Here is an 18,843-nt window from a genome sequence, read left to right on the forward strand (position 1 = left end):
CTAAATCTCTATGCATTTGATACACATTATTCCATTTGAGACCATCATTGCATAAATAATTTACACATTATTATTTTCGTTTTACCATTTTATTATATTTTAGTGAGAATAAAATTAAATATTAAAAATGTCATATATAATTTGTAATTAATTATTTAATAAATAATAAATAAATTTTTTTTCTATATGATTATTTTAAATAATCATAAATAATTACATGAATTTATAATTTTATTTTTTTAATATAATATTTTCGAATCGTGACAAATTGTGATGAACCAATTGACGGTTTTAAACCTTGAATTAAAGTTAAGGATTGAGAAATCGTCGTCTCCATGGGTTCTGAGATTAGGGTATTTTGCCCAAGGGACTTTAAAAGAAAAATAAGGAATTCCTTCGCTAAATTGCACAAAGTTCATCCATTAGGGTTTATGGTGCGTTGCCGTCTAGATCGATGACCAATGGATAACAGCTCGTCTTCCTAATTGGTCTTGCGGCTATTTCCATCGTCTTTATTGGTGGTCAAGAATTTGCACCTCGAAGACAATGGATGCTAGACCCCATGCACCCCAGAAGAAGCGGAAGCGGCGAAGGCCCCAAACCAGCAAGAGCTCGGAGTTGCCAACCCTAAGGCTACGTTTGGTTGGGTGTAATGTAATCTTGCTTGTAATGTAATCAAATTTGTAATGTAATGTAATGTAATGTAATCTTGATTACATTACTACGTTTGGTAATGTAATGTATGTAATCTTTGATTACAAGGATGATTCCATTCTTTTGTTTGGTGTCCATTATTTTTTATAAAGAATGTTATTCGTATTATTATAAAATGACAAAAATATCCTGCGACCTCTATCGATGGCCGCCGCACCTCTGCCGGAGCTTGCGGCAACCAACGGTCGTCGCCTCCTCCGCCGGCAGCCGCCATTAGCAACCGGCGATGGCGATGATCGCCGGAGGCGGCCGACGGTGGTCACCACCGATGATTGTCGGCGGCGGTGGTGGTCGCCGATGGCGGCGCCGGCGGCCGGTGACGACCGGCAAGCGGGGTCGACAGCGGTGGGCAACGACAGTGGATGGCGACCACGGTGGACTAGGGGTATATTCGGCATTTAAATTTTGGTTAATCGATGACCTCGTAATGTAATCTGATTACATAGTATTTGCTTTGTAATCCAGATTACAAAATTTCACTACCTTTTCTAATCCAGATTACATTATATTACAAGTTTAAAATTAAACCAAACAAAATAATCAATCTTGTAATATAATCCTGATTACATTACAAGACAGATTACACTCTACCAAACATAGCCTAAAGGCGCAGCGTGGCAAGGCGGAGTCTTCCTCGCCGCCGCCCTATCCTAAGAGGAGAAAGGTTGAACCTTCATCCAACTCCAAGTCGCAACTTGGTTTCCTTGAAAAGGTAATTAGGCGCATCACTGTCTGGCACCGAGGAATTTTGTGTAGGGTTTCAAAAATCGCACCTTTGTTCCTTGATCCCTTTTCTTCCTTTCGTTGTCTGTGTTTTCTTTTCACAAGATTCTTTTTTTGGCCATCTTTTTTTCTTAACCTTCGGACTATTTGCCTTTTCGTTTCTATATTTCAAGTCGTTACATATTTTTTTTCCTCACAGCCACAATGTTCTAACTGATCTATAGATGAGAATGAGGTTATCAGGAGGCCATTTCAGAATGTTAAATGAGAAATTATACACTTGCAATGGTACCGAGGCATTCAACTTATTCAAGGATGATCCACAACTATTTAATGTGGTAATTCTATTTTTTCATTTGTATGTCTTGTTTTCTTTCTCTCCAACACAGTCTGATTAGACTTGCTGAGGCTGCTTATAAACTGCTACATTTTCTATGCCCATTATCATAACCAGTAATGTTGAGGAAATTTGTCTGGATGTTTTGAAATAGAAAGTTAACTAATGAGCAGAGTATGGAAGAAGCCTTAGTATAAACCTAGTTGATTTGAGAGCATGCTTTACCTCCTTTATCTTTATTTTCCTTCCATATCAAATTTACCCTTTTATATTACATCAGCAAGCAGAAAATTCGTTTCAGGACTAGATTATGACATGAAGTATCACATATTCTGTTGTGACTTATGCTTCACTTGTTAGTATCATGCAGGATACCAAGAGCAAATGTTGCATTGGCCACAACAACCAGTTAACACGATCATTAAATGGCTAAAGAGTCATAGTTCTTCTTTGACAGTTGCTGATTTTGGTTGTGGTGAGGATACTTTAAAATTCACTTTGGGTTGAATATTATTTCTATATTCAAGTGACAACATTAACCTTATTCGCATTAATCATTTAAATCATACTCTAGGGAATGCAACACTAGCAAGAAATGTGAAGAATAAGGTCTTCTCCATTGACCTTGTTTCCAATGACCCATCAGTAATTGCCTGTGATATGGCTCACGTATGCACTACCTCTTTTCTTTGTAATGATTTCATTATTGATTATTTTCCTTAACATGATATTGCGTTTTACTTATTTTTCTTTGTTTCTGTCTATGTTTATAAAGATCTAAACTTTGATTTCTTTCTAGCTATTCTTCTTCTAATATGTCCTTTAAACACCAGATCCATTGTTCTTGATAAGTTCTAATTAACTATATTCATATATTACTGGCTTCTGTTACATAATGTTAAAATGACTTGTCTTGATATTTAATTACTTCCTAGTACTCCAAATCCAAATGAAAGTAGAGACAATCAGTATTTCAAAATCAAATCACTAGTTTCTTTTGTTTCTACCCAAAATGAGTCCCAGGTCAGATCTAGTTCAGCCTTTATTTTAAAAAAAAAACAAAAGAATAGGAATTTTGGTAAAAAAAAAATCTATCATGAACTGTTTAAACCTGCCCGCCTATACATGAGGATCAGTTGCCAGCTCCCACCCAGATTGCTATTTCTAATTATTTTTGTTTACATTTTCATTTGTATCAGTTAATGGTGTGAGCCTCTTCCTTGGTGAAGTAAGCACTGACTAATAAGGGATTGTAAATGTTGGCTGAATTCAGACTAGAGATTCATGGTTCTGTTACGGTGATTTGAGATTTATGCTTTTGTTATTGTGACTTAGGCTATGTTTACTTGGAGAGAGGGAGATTGAAGAGAAAGGAGAGGGTGAAAAGGAGGGAGAGGAGGAGAAATAAGCGATAAAACCTTGATTCTTCAGATGAGGAATAGGGAAGAGGTAATGAAATTTTCAATCTATACTATTGTCTCCAACTTTCCATTTATGCCAAACCCTTAAGATGGCGGCAGTCTGCAGTGGGGGTCAATGACTCAATATGTTCATATGTTTGTGGACAAATGTCATGAGGGTGATATTCCATGTACTAGGAGGTACCTTACACGGTGACAATGCGTTAGAAAATATCCACAACCATAATAATAATGAATAACATGACCTAAGTAGATATCACACAGTCAGAATATGCATTTTATGCCTTTTTCAAATAACAAAGCAAATTTACAAAGGATACACAAGATCATTTCTGTTGCTTTGTTTATTCTGCATTGATGGCTGTACAGTTGATCATTTAATTAATTCCTCTGAAGTTTACATGTAAAATGCTGACTGTAACTGTCACCCCTCTTAATGTCAGACAGATGAGTTGCAATGCATTCTACTATATTTTTTTCATTTAATGTATAAGATCATCATCAAACTTCTGTGAGTACTTGCCAGATATGCAGTTGCATCCTTTGGTCCCGCTCCCAATATCAGTGTTGACACCCGGACTTCTAGATACTCTTGATCCCATGCATCACTTTTAACACAATTATGACCCATAGTAGATATTCATACCTAATATTAACATGGCTAACAAGTAACTGTGGGCATTTTTATGGGCAGACACCGCTGGAGTCAATCTCCATAGATGTAGCAGTTTTCTGTTTGTCTTTGATGGGAACCAACTACCATAACTATTTGCTGGAAGCTAAACGAGTTCTAAAGCACAGGTTAGCCATGCAATTTTGTTCTTAATTCAGCGTTCATGTTCTTTTCTAAATGTATTTTAATAGATTAGCTACTCATACCATGGTGCAGTGGCTGGCTTCTAATAGCTGAAGTGCGGAGTAGGTTTGATCCTAACAATGGTGGAGCTAATCCTGATGAGTTTTGCGAAGCCATTGAACAACTTGGTTTGTCTTTGCTTTCAAAGGTTAGTTCATTCAGCCATCTAAAGCTCTCTATTTGCAGTGAGCACAATCTAACTAGACAAACTGAATGGTTATCCTAGCCAATGCTCTCATGAGTGGGAGAAACCCGCCTTCCACTATGTTGTTAATGCTAAATTAATTGGTTTCCAGGATTTTTCTAATAAGATGTTTGTTATGTTCTACTTCAAGAAAACGGTAAGATTTCATCGCACAGTTGCTTTAGTCAGGTATCCAAGAATTTACATATTTCATAATAGGTTTGACTGGAGTTGCCAATATTGTATTACAGGAAAGAAGTACCATAGTCAAAAGCATTGAATGACCTGAATTAAAACCTTGCATATATAAGAAGCGATGAATTTAGTGACTGTAAGGGCCACAAACATTGGATGGATACAAGCTTTATCGTAGTGAGATGATGGCCATGTATGGGATTGCTGATCATCTACAATGTCTAAGGATAGTAGGGGATCCTGAAATGAAAAATAGAATAGTCAATAGTAGGCATCTCTATGCTGGCCATGTAGCTCATTTGTCAGCAATTCTGAGGAAGTTTTTCTTCTTGTTTTCTCACTGCATTTGGAGCTATATGCTTATAGGCAAGTTAATGGTATTTATGAAAGATGCTCATTTATTTTCTTGTTATTGAATTCATTATGATGATTTGTCTTCTAGTTTCTTTTGCCTATAGCGACTTGTTTTTTCTTTTTTATGATTAAACGATGGCTATGTAATAGTCAAATGGATCTATATCGAAACCAGGTAACGCAATCATGAATTATTTTGGCAAACTTGCAAATCATGAAGTGCATAAACTTATGAGTTATGAATCATAAAGTCCAGATAAAAAACTAAAAATATGTTTTAAAAAATAATATATGTTTGGAATAGTTGTGACATCCAAAAATATGTAAAATAATGGAATATTCCCTTAAATAGCATAATAATACAGGCAGAAGCTGAATTTGATCATAACAAAATATGCAGGTTCTCATCTTAAATTCATGATATTGTACAAATTGTTATTTATTTCATTGCATAGAAATGAAACGTCAATAGAAAATTGTTGCCAAATGCTTTTGAAAGAAAAATCATCTAGAAATGGAAGATGACTTTGCTATTACAATATTTATAAGCCACCATCGCTTCCCTCCTCATTGATATTTTAAGTAAGACTTGTTCTCCTCATTCATTGTTAAGGGAGATTAAAAATTCTATTTACTCCGTCATCATCGGATTTGATATTTGGCTTTCTTCCTCCTTTATATCTCTATTGCATAATATAAAATTCTTCTTTTTTTTTACAATGATTTAGATTTAATTTCTAGTATATTAGGTTTAATCAATTTCTTAATGGGTTATATTTACTTTTAGTTGGTTATATTTGACTTTTAATTTATTTTATTTCTAATTTTTAGGATTATATAAAATACGATCTATATGGTATTGAATAGAATTGATTTTCATTTCTCATTCATATGTATGAATCATATCATTTTATAAGTGAATTATAACTATGATTTCTTCCCTTTCATTTACTTCACTGCTAACCTATTCCTAAAGATATTAAGTGGAACAAATAAGCTAGTGAGCATATTGAAGAAGGAAACGAGTTCCTTTCTTTGTTTATAAAATTGGCAACAAAGAAATTAAGAAGAAAACGTATACCCGTCAGCTTTTGCGACAACCCCAATTTCTCCACGTATTTGCCTCATTTGCAAAGGGAGAAACCAATGGAAGTTTCAAGAAAATAGATAAATAAATTGAAATAGTAGAATAAGTGAAGAAAGATGCACATCATTCGGACGACGACCGTCTAAGCGGAATCCGGTGAGCGAATCCACGTACTCCATTTCCAGCAACGCTTTAGTTTCGTGGGAGAAGAAGCAACAGCAAGGAAAAGATGTTGCTGAATACCTAAGGATTAATTATGTCTCAGGCCCAAGAAAAAATAATTTTATATTTTCAATATTTTTTTAAAAAAATAAATATTCATCCTTACTCTTTTTCATCTAGGCCTATTTATAAATTTTTAAAAATTTAAAAATAATATTAGTTTTAAAAATAGGTTTTTATAAAAAAAATTAGTTTTTTTACTAATTAAATTTTTATATTGATAATAATTTTTTTAATGGATAAAATTGTTATAAATCACATTAGAGTAAATATTTCGATTAATAAAAATCTATGAAAATTAACATGTCAGGTATAAAATCTAAAATTTTCATATATATATACATAAATTACTAGTACAGTAGGTCTCAATGTACAATAAGTCTCACCATATAATAAGTATAGACAATAAATTATTCATATGATGATTCTTAAAGAGAACATATCCTTAACTTAATCCTAGATTCTAAATTGTTTAAATAGCATGGATAATATTCTTAAAGATATCAACAAAGTTCATGGAAAAAAGATATCTCGATGTTATTAGAATATCCAACCACATACTAGTAGATTTACATGCAACAATATAGCAAATACAAGTTAGCAAGTATTGATCTCTATTTCTCAATCTTCATTATAACAAATTCGGAAGAAAAAAAAATACATTCATGGTAAATATATATAATACACTTGATGATTTTGAAATGTATACATCAAATGACAAGGAACTTTGTAGAGTGTATAACTCACAAAACTTGATGCGGTGACGAGGAAGGCCGTCAAGATAGATATTTGAAGCTTAATTACTCTCCTAACCAGCTTATCAGCAGGAGATGAATCAGCCAGCGAGGGAAAACCTAGCTTTGTCGCGGAAAGTGAGGGACACATGGGTAAAATTAGCTTTGTTGCAGTATAGGGAAAACCTAGCTTCGTTGTGGCAAGGGAGGGAGGCTCGGCGCCCATGATCGAAATCACGATGAGAGAGGGCAGGGCATGGAAAGGGCTAGAAAACCTAGATTCGCATAAGGGTGTGGCGAGAGAGGGCAGGGATGTGGTGAGGGATTGTTGTGACGTGGCATCGCAGTGAGGGTTGATGTGTGTGCGCGCGCACACACAAAGGTGATATGTTGCGGGACTTAAAAAATGCGCCTGTGCGCGACTGCCCTGTTATCAAGGTTTATGTGGCCTCGCGTAATTTCCTTTTCTCTTCGTAACGTCGCTCGCTAAACTCTCATCAAAGGTCCACAGCAAAGCTAGAGCAGAAAAAATAATTCTTGGAACTTTGTGATAAGCTGGATATGATTGACATATATGCTCCAACTTGAGGGGAAGTGTTGAATACTTTCGAAGAGTCCTTTACTTATAGGGATTATGATTGATTTAAATTAGCTTGATTATAGAGATTGTGATTGATTGTAATTAATGATTGATAGACATATCATATAGGATCATCTTTTTGTTGGTGCAATATCCCTTGGATCAAGGTTGACCAGTTTGATTAAGCTTGAGTTGACTAAGCTTGAGTTTTGATGTTTGGGTTTCGATGTTTGAGTTTCGATGTTTGACAATATATGGAGATTATAGGTACAATCGTCCGATTGGGGAGATTGTTGGAGCAATTCTTCCCTGGTCAAGGTTTGACTAGGTTGATGTGAAGAAGAGTCAAGTAAGTCAAGGTTGACTAGATACTTGACTGGAAAGCCTTGGTGAGTGAAGCCGGGCATATCGAAAGTTCTGGTGAGTAAAGTCGGGCAGATTGAAAGACCTAGTCAGTGAAGCTAGGTAGTTATAAAAGACTTAGTGAGTGAAGATAGGCAGTTGGAAGATCCTGGTGAGTGAAGCAAAGTCCTAGTGAGTGAAGCCAGACAGGTAGAAGTCCCAGTGAGTAAAGTTGATCAGTGGAAAGACCTGGTGAGTGAAGCTAGGCACGTGGAAATCCGAGTGGGTCAAAGTTGACCGGACACCTAGTGTTGGAAAGTCCAAGTAGGTCAAAGGGTTGACCAGATACTTGGCACGTGAAAATCTAGGTGGGTCAAGGTTGACCGGGCACCTGGTGTTGGGAAGTCTAAGTAGGTCAAAGGGTTGTCGGATACTTGACACAAGGAAATCTAGATGGGTCAAGGATGACCAAACATCTGGTGGAAGGAAGTCCAAGTGGTTCATGAAGGACCGGACACTTGGCACAAGGAGAAAAGTCCAAGTAGGTCAAAGGATTAACCGGACACTTGGTGAAGAAGTCCCAGCAGGTCAAGGTTGATCGGATGCTAGACATGAGGAATTCCAACAGGTCACGATTGACCGGATGTTGAAATTGGGAACCTAGAACTTGAGTTAAGCAAGTCCAAGGGAGGTCAATCGATCAACCAATCGATTGGACTGTAGTCTAATCGATCAGTCGATCGATTGGTTGTGTGCGCGATCGAAGGCTGGCCCAATTGATCGACCGATCGATTGGGAAGCAAAATCACGCACACAGAAGCTTACCTAATCGATCAGTCAATCGATTGAGCACCGCTAATTGATCGACCGATCGATTGGGGAGCTGGAAATTGCTTGAAGTCGCAATAGAGGTTGAATCGATCGAGCGATCGATTCAATCATTTTCCAGCGAGCATAGAGGCGCTCTGAATCGATCAACCGATCAATTCAAGCCTCCCTAATTGATTAATCAATTGATTGGGATGTGACCGTTGCGAAGGAAATGTTGAGTTTAAAGTCGTCTTCCTCGTAGTGATTCCAGCAACTCTTCTCCACTGTTTTCTCACGACTCTCATAGGTTTTCGCCACCAATTCTTGAAGCATCTTGGAGTCAAGTGTTGTTGCATTTTCCAAGGTCAAGAGGCGTTCCACGAGAAGAAGAAACTAGGATTAGGGTTTCATGTTGTAAATCTTGTAAGATTTTACTTGTATTTGCTTCCCTTTTCTTTTTTCTTGTACTAAGAGTTTGTACAAGGCTTCTCCGCCTTCAGTAGTTATCGAAAATGAGTGTTTTTCATAGTGGAGTGTGTGTCACATTCGGATCCTTGGATTAGTCACATCTTCTTGAGGTGGATACTAAGTAAATTTTTTATGTTAGCGTTGTAAGTTTGCTTTGAGTTCATTCCGCTGCAACGACATCATCACGAAGCAAGAGAATGAGTGTGCGACGAGCTATTCACCCCCCCCCCCCCAGCACAAATCGACCCTAACATTTTCCCTTATGTATATAAATATCTACATATAAGCGGATTATTGGGTGAAGAAATATATGGTCTCTCTCTTTTACAGGTACAAAGGATTATAGGGTGAAGTTGTAAGCAATCCTTCCCATCAACATGCTTATCATCCCACAAATCTTTGGCCATGACCATATCCCATGATGCATTATCATCACTATGAAGAGGAGTTATTGACAAAAACTAGTATATCAGTCATAGAATAGAACATTTCAACTTGATGAATAAAGCAAGTTCTATGCATAAATTATTAGAAAATAAATAGGTTGAGTACAAGTTAGCTTACCATGAATATTTTGTAAGCAGATGGCTGGATGTGTTCAAGCTTTTCAAGGAAGTCTATTGATTCAACTCAAGATTTCAAAAGTACACATAGCATATAATACTAAAAAAATAATAATATGAGCAACTATTTCTTACCATTAGCACAAAGCAACTGACAAAATTAATATATATGAATAGCTTGGTGGCATATGATAAAATATCTATAATTTACAAGTTAATATTTTATCATTAAATAACAACATCTACTCAAAATTAGCACAATAACAACTGACAATTGTGTTAGTAGAGTTTAAAACATGAGGCTAACCAATTAGAACATGATAACAAATAATGTATCAGAATAGAAATGTCAAAGTAAAGGAGAGAATATCTTAGATAATGAAAATAATGGCAAGGAACAAATTCTTACCTTCTTGGACAAACTATGCAATATATAGTTATACAACAACAATAACAACAACCAAACTTTTTTCCACTAGGTGGGGTCGGCTGTATGAATCAAACTGTGTAATATATAGTTAAATACATAAATTTCAGTTTGTTAGAAGAGGGATATACTAACATAAATGTTCAAATGTGATGCACTAAGAAAAGTATTTAAATGAGTATTCGCACAAAGGACATTTCCCATAATTTAAAAACCCAAAATCAAATCATAAGGATTTCTCCTCGAAAAAGCTTCCTATTTCTTTCCTAACATTAACTTCTAACTAATGGTGGCAAGCAAGTTGTTTTAAACAAGGTAAGAGGAAATTAGATTAGATCCCCCCCCCCCCAAAGAATAGTGTTCGTCAAATATCTAAATCAAAATAATCAACAATTGTACTTCTCAGTTTCACTATATCAATGCTAACTATTGTAATTGACATTATACTGCAAGGGTAAGCTAAAGGCCAAATCAAGCATAGTCATTCAGGAAACATATCAACAATTTTTATGCACACAGCATGTAGCAACATAGATTTGTCTCAAGATTCATGTTATTTAGAAGAAGAATGCTATTGACAAGTTAAAAATTTTGATACAAGAATTAGAATAAATAGAGCAAGTACAGCTTCAAAGCATGATTTGCAAAATCATTAGCATAATAATGTAATGAAAAGAAACCAAAACTTACCGCAAACACTTTGCCCACTTAACATAAATTAACTCTCTGATTGTAGAATGAGTTGGAATGAATTATAGATCCACTTGTGTTCTATGCATGTAGTTCTGTGCAACGAATTCCAGTAGTAAATTTCAACAACTAAACCGTATCTCATTCCTCGCCAGAAACTAAATTTGAAAAAGAAAAAAAGGAATAATCTGAATAGTGAAGAAGCCTTACCAATAGGAGATGAATGCAATTGCAAGGCCACTTTAAGTGCGAGAATTATGTCGCAGATATCCAATGGTTGCGGACAGTCAGAGAAGAACAAGTGCGAAAGGTGCATCACTAGGCGATCTCTTCTTTGGCAGGGGATATAGCTCACTCCTTAGGCAATCAAGAATCTCCAAATCATTTGACAAGCGAAAGAATCCAAACAAGGCAAGTGAAAAGCCACAAATAAGAGAAGAAAAGGGGTGATCTAGCCAATGGAGGCGAGGACGAAGAAAAACAATAACGGAATTAGCTAACCGTGTCAACTATAACACAAATCCAAAACAACAAGTCCAAAATCGCAACAAGAAAAGGAAAACCAGACGTCTATTCTCGTACTGAAGGAGCTTCTTAATTACCGGCAAGACCCCTTTGTGCGAAGGACAACGTCGCGGTGAGGAACAACGTCTCTGTGAGGAACGATGAAGCCCCTTTGTGCAAAGGATGACTTCGCGGCGAGGAACGACGAAACCTCTTGGAACCCTTTGTGCGAAGGAAGCTAGGTTGTGGGCAACGTGGAGGAGTAGCGGAGGAAACTAGGTCGCTAGCGGCGCAGAGGAGTGGCGGAGGAGACTAGGTTGCGGCGCACGCGGTAAAGTGACGGAGGAGGCACAGAGGAAGGTTTTGGTGGAGATGGGTTTTAGTCGAGTTTCGGTGGAGATGAGTTTTGAGGCTAGGTTTTGGAGTTTTCGCGAAGGGGGAGGTTTTGTTGGAGGAGGTTAGGTGTTAAAAAATAATTGAAGTAGATATCAGATAACGCCTTTTCAAAAATGTTGTCTTTTGACCCCCAAAAAATACTAATAGACAACACTTATTCTTAAGTTATCTTTAAAAAAAAACAAAAAATATAAATAATGATTTTCACTAAAAGCGTTGTAAAAGAAAAAAAGACAATGCTTTTTAAAAAAATCGTTGTCTTTTAAGTGTTGTGTAATCCTAATTTTCTTGTAGTGTAAGGATTTTTCTATCATTTTAGGTTCAATTTTTGAGATCAAAGATATTTGACTTAAATTTCTAAAGGATGACCTAGTCTGAACTCTTAGGTCTGGGTCACCAATTATTTGGTCAATTAGATGATTTGAGTTTACTCTTATGATTCTAGTAGATTCATTCAGTTGAAGTTGATCTTCTTCTTCCTGACTTAGGTTTTCACCGGCTCCTTGATTGGTGGTACCTCAAACAAATTCTATTGTTTGATTCTGGGTTTGTTCTAGGTTTTGATTTGACTCTTCAAATTTTACATTTGCGGTTTCTTCAATTCTTAGTGTAACTTTGTTATATACTCTGTAACATCTACTGTTTAGCGAGTAGCCTAAAAAAATTCTATTTTCTATTTTTGAGGTAAATTTCTTAAGTATTCTCTTATATTTAGTATATAGACTAGGCATCCAAATACTTTAAAGTATTTAATATTGGGTTGTTTATTATAATAGAGTTCAAATGATATTTTATTATGAGTTTTGTTTATAGTGGTCCTGTTTTGTACATAGTATGCTATGCTAACAGCTTCTGCCCGAAAGTATTTTGATAGGTTATTGTCACGCCCCGGAGGAGTCCCTGTCAGAAGAAATTTCGACAGCATCTCCCCTGTACGATGGACAATCTGAAACTTTCTACATCGCCCCCGGGCCACACATACATCGGCCAACACGACCGGAACAATAAATAAGCAACAATTATACATCCAATATCCACGCAGTTTAATAGTGAACAACTAAGAAGCAATGATAAGAAGACTCAAAAATAACTCTACTCAACTACACTCATAAAGCACAAAACTGATGTCCTACTCCACTACACTCATAAAGCTCAAATCTGACGATAAAAACAACTTACCTCTTCTGTCGTCTAGGCAGGCGTGTAGTAAAACAAATCCAAATAAGGTCATCAACAATATTCATAAGGTAAACTAATACAAGTCCAGATAGTGCAATAAGAGACATAACAAAAAGATCAAATAACTCTGGGTCTTCAGGGGACTAGCGACTGGAACTCTCCGGACAGCATCAACCTGAAAATAGCAACGGAAGAGGGTGTGAGTCCAACACTCAGCGGGTATCAACTGACATGCATAATAAAGAAAATAACAACCAGCACTAATCATGCGTACAGTCTCCTGATACAAGAAGGATAAATGCAACTGAATCAAGCAAGAGAAAAATGTACTAACTAGGACCAGGGTATAAGTACAACAGGATTGTCAGATCGAAAGTGTCATAAATCCTGTATGCATGTCAATCATATGCATCCATATAAATGCAGCAAGTAAATGCAGCAAACACAAGTAATAAATGTATCATGCATATGATGCAAATGTCATCGTCACCCCTGACGCCAGTCAACCATCTCACACACAATGGTGAGACCGAGTGGGTAGGGGTTGTGACAATCGTGTACTCTGTCATCACTGCCCCTGATGAGTGACCGAGTGGACGGGATGCTGTCGGAGTACACCTATCCTCCTACCCCAAATTATAAATGGGGGAGCGCAATGCTCTCATCTCCCGGTACATCATGACGGGGAGGGATCCCTAACGTGTTACCACGCTGCGTCACACTACCCATGAGCGGACCAACGGAGCACCGACAGAGCCAAACTGACGTGCTACCACGCTGCGTCACGCTACCCATGAGCGGACCAACGGAGCACCGACAGAGATGAAACCAGCGATGTGCTTAACAATAATAGAGCAGACTATCGCGCAGCATGCAATCATGCGAATGATGCATGACATTAAGCATGACACAATACTGAGCAGCATAACAATATCCATGTATAAATATAAAATGTGTACCATAGAACAATGAGTCAAATCAAAGGTACACAGATCAGATAATATATCAAAAATCCTAGGTCCTGAACATAATAAATAACATGGTTGTGTCACTACCTCTATAAATATGTATAATCAGGTAAATACTAACATGATGTGCATAGCAAATAAACAAACAAGCATGTAACCGATCGGGTAGTGATCAACCGAAACAGATAAAAAAACACAATCGTTGCTATTTGTTAAAGACATTACTATGCATATCAAATGACATAAAGTCAAAGTACCTGCCTCCAATCAAAAAGTCCAAACCAGTCCAAATTTGACGTCGAGATACTCGTCTCACGTCAAAATCCTGTGTCAACCATATAATGTACATTTTTATTTAGCTACAAATTTAAACGAATAGCTAAATAAAATCTTCTAAATTAATTTAGGGTAAAACCCTAATCATTTCTTATCGCCCTAATAACCCTATCCCTTTCATAGCTAGAATTAAATCTAGTTCGTATTCGAAATTACCTCCTCCACTTACCTAATTCTGAAACCTCAGCCGGTGATGTTGCTGCCGGAACAGGGGTAGTTGCTGGAACCTAAAAAATAACCTGCGATTCACTGTCCATATCAAAATAGAGCTCAAGAAATCATCACCCCAATGATAACCTAAGTCTAGATCAATCTGTGCATCTTACCTCTTCCTCTAACTGCCTATGATGACCAAAGATCAGGCGAGGCCCGGCTGAAACCTGTGGCTTCTATGGCAATAGATCTGCGCCTCAACGATTGAAGTAGATCCGATCTAGGCAGAGGCGCTGCTCGGGTTGAGTGACGACAGCGGCGTTAGTAGGGAACAATGGCCACAGCCGGTGCTAGGGCAGAGATGGGAACTTGATTGACGCTAGGGCCGAGGAAGACGACGGTGGTGGCATCGGCTAGGGCACAGAACAGAGAAAAGTGCGCTGGACCTGGTGGCCGGCGGAGGTGGGTCGGCGTCGGCGCGCAGCTCCAAAGAGGGAAAAGGCCGCAGCACGCAAAGGGAAAAATCGGCAGATGGGAGGAGGAGGAAGAGAAGTGTCAGCTTCTCTCTTTGTCACGGCTTAAGCACGCGAAGGAGATGAGGAGCCGTCGACGGTTAGGGCTGATCGGCCGCGAGGGGAAAGAAGGCGCGGGGGAAACGACTCAGCATAGTAACGAGAGGAAAGAATAAGAAAAAGGAAAAATAAAAGAAAAAGTAAACTTTTTCTCGCTTAATTGGGTAGCCTAAACAGGCTTTCCCATGCCTCATTTTTATCCCCATAACCTGAGTCATACGAGCTCTGAAAAATTTTCAGAAAAATTCTAAAAATTTTGAAAAATTCCCTTATCATTATTCGTAATTTTTCGGTATTTTACAGTTATACTCATTTAGCATTGTCCTAGAGGCTTCAAGTAGAGTTCTGTTCTTTCTTTCTACTATTCCATTTATTGGGGTGCCTTAGGGCATGAATATTCATGATGATAACCATTTTCAAGGCATAATTGATTAAAATTTTGATTTTTAAATTCACCTCCGTTGTCACTTCTGATTCTTTTAATTTTTTGGTCTTTTTCATTTTCAATTTGTTTGCAAAAATTACTAAAGATTTCAAATGTTTCATACTTATTTTTTAAGAATTTTACCTAGGCAATATAGACTTCCATTTATTGATTTGATCCCATGGGAGTCAAATAGGTCTAAGTGTAATAGTTCTAGGATTGAATTTGTATGAAGTTGATTAGTTGATTTGTGAGTAGATTTTGTTTGTTTTCCTTGTTAACAGGCATTACAAATTGTTCAGTCTAAGTTAGGTAATTTTGGCAAGTCTCTAACTAATCCATTTAATTTACTTAGATTTCTAAGTTTGTGTGTGACATTCTTCTATGTCATAACCAAATTTCTTCCTTTTGTGTTAAATAACACTTAAGTGAGAAAGTGGTTAGGTTAATTACATAGATATTATCTTTTCTAAACCCTTTTAGACTTATAGAAGGGTTATCTAAGTGCTTAATTAAGCATTTAGAGGATAGGAACCTAACATTATATCGAGAATCACACAATTGACCAATGCTAAGAAGGTTGTATTTGAGATTTTCAACAAGTAATAATTTCTTAACAATAAAATCAGTTTTAAGTTCAATATTACCTATCTCAGTTACCTTGAGTTTACCGTTGTTTGCAAAGACAATTATTCCTAAGCTTTTGTATGTTACTTGAGTGAACTTGGTGTGATCCCTGTCATATGTTTGGAGCAACCACTGTCCAATATTTACTTGATTTTCTACAATAGATAGTAGTTAATATTAATTTAGATTTGACCTTACTTTTAATTCTACTTTTAAAATTTTTAATTTTAATTTTTTAAAATTTTTTTATTTCATTTTAAATTCTAAGTTTAATTTTTTATTTTAATTTAATTTTTAATTTTAAGTTTAATTTTAAATTTTAAGTTCAATTTAAAAATTTTAATTTAATTTTAAAATTATCATTTTGATTTAAAATTTTTTAGTCATCTCACTCTATCTATATTTTCAATCAGGGAATCCTATGATTTTGTGAGATAAATTAAGTTCAATTTTAGGGTTGGGTTTAACTTTGTGTTAGATTCAAGTTTAACTTTGGGCTTAACAAATAGACATTCTTTGAATAAACTTCTGGGATATGGTGAGTCACTTACACATCATTAGAGTAACCATGTCTTCGAGGTTTTCCAAATAGTCCTATCCACTGAACTTAATACAAAACCTTAGTCTAACTAGTTAGAATTCGTAAGAGGTAGCTTCAGTTAGTTCCACTAAGTCAAATGCACTAGGTCGAAGCCATATCTTCGTAGACATGCATATACATAGTTTCCCTAACCTACTATCATCCAAAACTTTACCAGTACTTTTGTCAAGTTAAACAGTTGTCCCTATTTTAGCTAGTCTTAATTACCCTACCGGGTAAGTTATTATTTTGGAGGTGTCAACTAATTTGGAATCTCCCCCTGAATTATTGAACATTTTGAGTTTAAGTTTTGAGTTTATGTCGATTACTTTTATAATTATAGTATACTTGATTATAATTTTTTTATATTATATTTGTTTAAGTTAGGTTTGAATAACTTAAGGTTTTTCTTTTGTTTTGTATTTATTTTTGAAGATTTAACTTAGAGTTTAAGGGTGATGATTTATATAATAAATTTTATCTTTAGGTATATAATATTAATTGAGTCCTACTTACGTGGTTAGATATACTTTCAGAACCCAAGGTTTATTTTGATTTTTATTTTGGTTAACTAAAGATATAAAGGATTTGTTGGTTGAGCTAGGCTTATATCCGAGTCCGGACTTATTGTACACAGCTCTTTGTGATCCAAGTATCATGTTAAGATAATTGAATCTAGTTGTGAAATTTTCAAGTAATTCCTTTAGTTTAACTATTTTATTTTTCAATATGAAATTATCCTCCTCAAGTTTTGCAACTTGAGTTGGGATTTCAGTTTGAATTGGTTCAGTAGTTGAATTCAGTTTTAATTGTTCATTAATTTTATTATTTTCTTTTGTTAGTTCGTTTATTTGATTTTCATAAGTAGTTAATTCCCTATTTAAGCATGCAATGATTTTAAAGAACTTTTTATTTAAACTAAAATATACCTTAGCTTGTTGGAACCTTCAGAAACGAGTGCAAACTCGTGGCTTGATTCGGGTTCGGACCCGTCTTCTGATTCACTTTCTAATTCTGGTTCGTACGCCATCAGTGCGAGGTAGTTGGAGTGCTTCGGTTCTTCGTTGTCTAAATCTTCCCCTGACAATTTGTCCCATGTCGCTTTAAGAGTCTTCTTCTTTTTCAGATTCAGGTAGTCGATCTTGTATTGCCCCTTCTTGTTGCATCCAAAACAGGTCACATTCTTGCTGTTAGAGTTGGAGGTGGAGTTGATCTTCTACAAGTCCTTGTTGGTGAAGTTCTTCTTTCTCCTGGTGAACATTTTTCTTACCAGGTTCACCAGGTGTTCTTCATCATCTGAGTCTGGGTCAGACTTAACTTCTAGTTCCGGTTTGGATTTGGACTTATCTTTTGATGACCCTGCAATAAGAGCAAGACCTTTCTTGGATTTGGCGTTAGTCTGTTCGTGCAGTTCTAGTTCACAGAATAATTCATCTAGTTTTAATTTTGACAAGTTTCTCGAAATCTTATAGGCATCCACGATGGATGCCCATAGTGCATTTCGAGGAAATGCATTTAAGACATATCTTATCATATCACGGTTCTCTAATTAGTGGCCGATTGTGTGGAGTTCGTTGAGGATGTCCTTTATCCTCGCGTGTAGCTGACTGGCAATTCACCTTCTTGCATTTTAACATTAAACAATTTATTTAAAAATAAATCTCTCTTTGTTATCTTAGCGTCGTTGATTCTCTCATGCAGTTCTATGAGTTTGTCCCAAAGTTTCTTTGTGTTTTCGTGTTTGCCGACGCAGTTCATCTCTTCTTTTGTTAGCTCATACTGAATTGTGTTGAGAGCTTTGAAGTCGATCTGCGCCTTTTTCTTCATTTCCAGATTCTAATGTTCCGGGTCCATTGGAATTCTGGCGTAGTCGACGAGAGCTTTGTAGCCTCTAGTGATTCTGAACCACTAGTTGAAGTCGGTCTTCAGGTACACCTCCATCCGCTTCTTCCAGTAAGGGAAGTCGTCACCGTTGAATAGGGGAGGACGAACAGTGTTGTACCCTTCAAGTTGTGTCATTTCACAGCTGTAGAAAGAAAAACTAAAACGAGGTATCATATCAAGACTTGGTCTTGGATTAACAGTGTTTAAAATACAAAAAATATAGCAAAATTTGAGAGGTGTTGCACCAATCCAAACTAAAATCGAACGAAAATAATTATCTGAATAGGTAAAGTTTTACCAATTCATATAGAACAAAAAATTGCAATTACCCCGGCTTGATTGGTGGTTGCACCAAATCAGAGCAAAACCTGCTTTGATACCACTTGTTGGATTGAGATGCACGTGAGGGGGGGGGGGGGATCACGTGGTTTTAAAAATTCATTTTGTCATTTTGAAATCAAACTATACGAACACAGCGAAAAAAGAGAACGAAAATAAAGAACACAAGAAAAA

The 18,843-nt window shown here is 36.4% G+C and overlaps 1 protein-coding gene and 3 long non-coding RNA genes across 6 annotated transcripts; 2 read left to right on the top strand and 2 right to left on the bottom strand.

Moving 5' to 3' along the window:
- The first annotated feature begins 858 nt into the window (after window positions 1-858).
- LOC122019509 (ribosomal RNA-processing protein 8-like) lies at window positions 859-2,501 on the top strand. The gene is made up of 5 exons (XM_042576969.1): window positions 859-1,099; window positions 1,290-1,426; window positions 1,662-1,775; window positions 2,135-2,249; window positions 2,349-2,501. The coding sequence occupies exons 1-5, from the start codon at window positions 859-861 to the stop codon at window positions 2,495-2,497; spliced, it is 756 nt and encodes a 251-aa protein (XP_042432903.1). The 3' UTR covers window positions 2,498-2,501.
- A 1,206-nt stretch (window positions 2,502-3,707) lies between these two features.
- On the top strand, window positions 3,708-4,393 carry LOC122020289. Its single transcript, XR_006122176.1, has 2 exons — window positions 3,708-4,199; window positions 4,348-4,393. It is a non-coding gene; the product is annotated as an uncharacterized LOC122020289 (long non-coding RNA).
- A 140-nt stretch (window positions 4,394-4,533) lies between these two features.
- On the bottom strand, window positions 4,534-11,730 carry LOC122020288. Of its 3 annotated transcripts, XR_006122175.1 has the most exons (5): window positions 11,310-11,730; window positions 10,918-11,064; window positions 10,708-10,802; window positions 5,866-6,114; window positions 4,534-4,670 (listed from the first exon to the last, which is right to left on the bottom strand). It is a non-coding gene; the product is annotated as an uncharacterized LOC122020288 (long non-coding RNA). The 3 variants fall into 3 exon arrangements; XR_006122174.1 differs by lacking the exon at window positions 4,534-4,670 and having other exon boundaries at window positions 5,616-6,114; window positions 11,310-11,712; XR_006122173.1 differs by lacking the exons at window positions 4,534-4,670; window positions 5,866-6,114 and having other exon boundaries at window positions 8,371-10,802; window positions 11,310-11,687.
- Window positions 11,731-12,682: 952 nt separating this feature from the next.
- Window positions 12,683-14,926, bottom strand: LOC122020668. Its single transcript, XR_006122277.1, has 4 exons — window positions 14,417-14,926; window positions 14,260-14,329; window positions 14,012-14,079; window positions 12,683-12,961 (listed from the first exon to the last, which is right to left on the bottom strand). It is a non-coding gene; the product is annotated as an uncharacterized LOC122020668 (long non-coding RNA).
- Between the last annotated feature and the right edge of the window lie 3,917 nt (window positions 14,927-18,843).

Source organism: Zingiber officinale, chromosome 9A (assembly GCF_018446385.1).
Source record: "Zingiber officinale cultivar Zhangliang chromosome 9A, Zo_v1.1, whole genome shotgun sequence".
NCBI classification, from domain to species: Eukaryota; Viridiplantae; Streptophyta; class Magnoliopsida; order Zingiberales; family Zingiberaceae; genus Zingiber; species Zingiber officinale.

What these genes read in the sequence shown, in the direction of transcription:
- LOC122019509 (XM_042576969.1), top strand. Translation starts at nt 859, where the DNA reads ATGGCCGCCGCACCTCTGCCGGAGCTTGCGGCAACCAACGGTCGTCGC. An exon ending in AACTTGGTTTCCTTGAAAAG is followed by an intron (nt 1,427 to 1,661) that starts GTAATTAGGCGC and finishes ACTGATCTATAG; the next exon opens with ATGAGAATGAGGTTATCAGG. An exon ending in AGTTGCTGATTTTGGTTGTG is followed by an intron (nt 2,250 to 2,348) that starts GTGAGGATACTT and finishes ATCATACTCTAG; the next exon opens with GGAATGCAACACTAGCAAGA.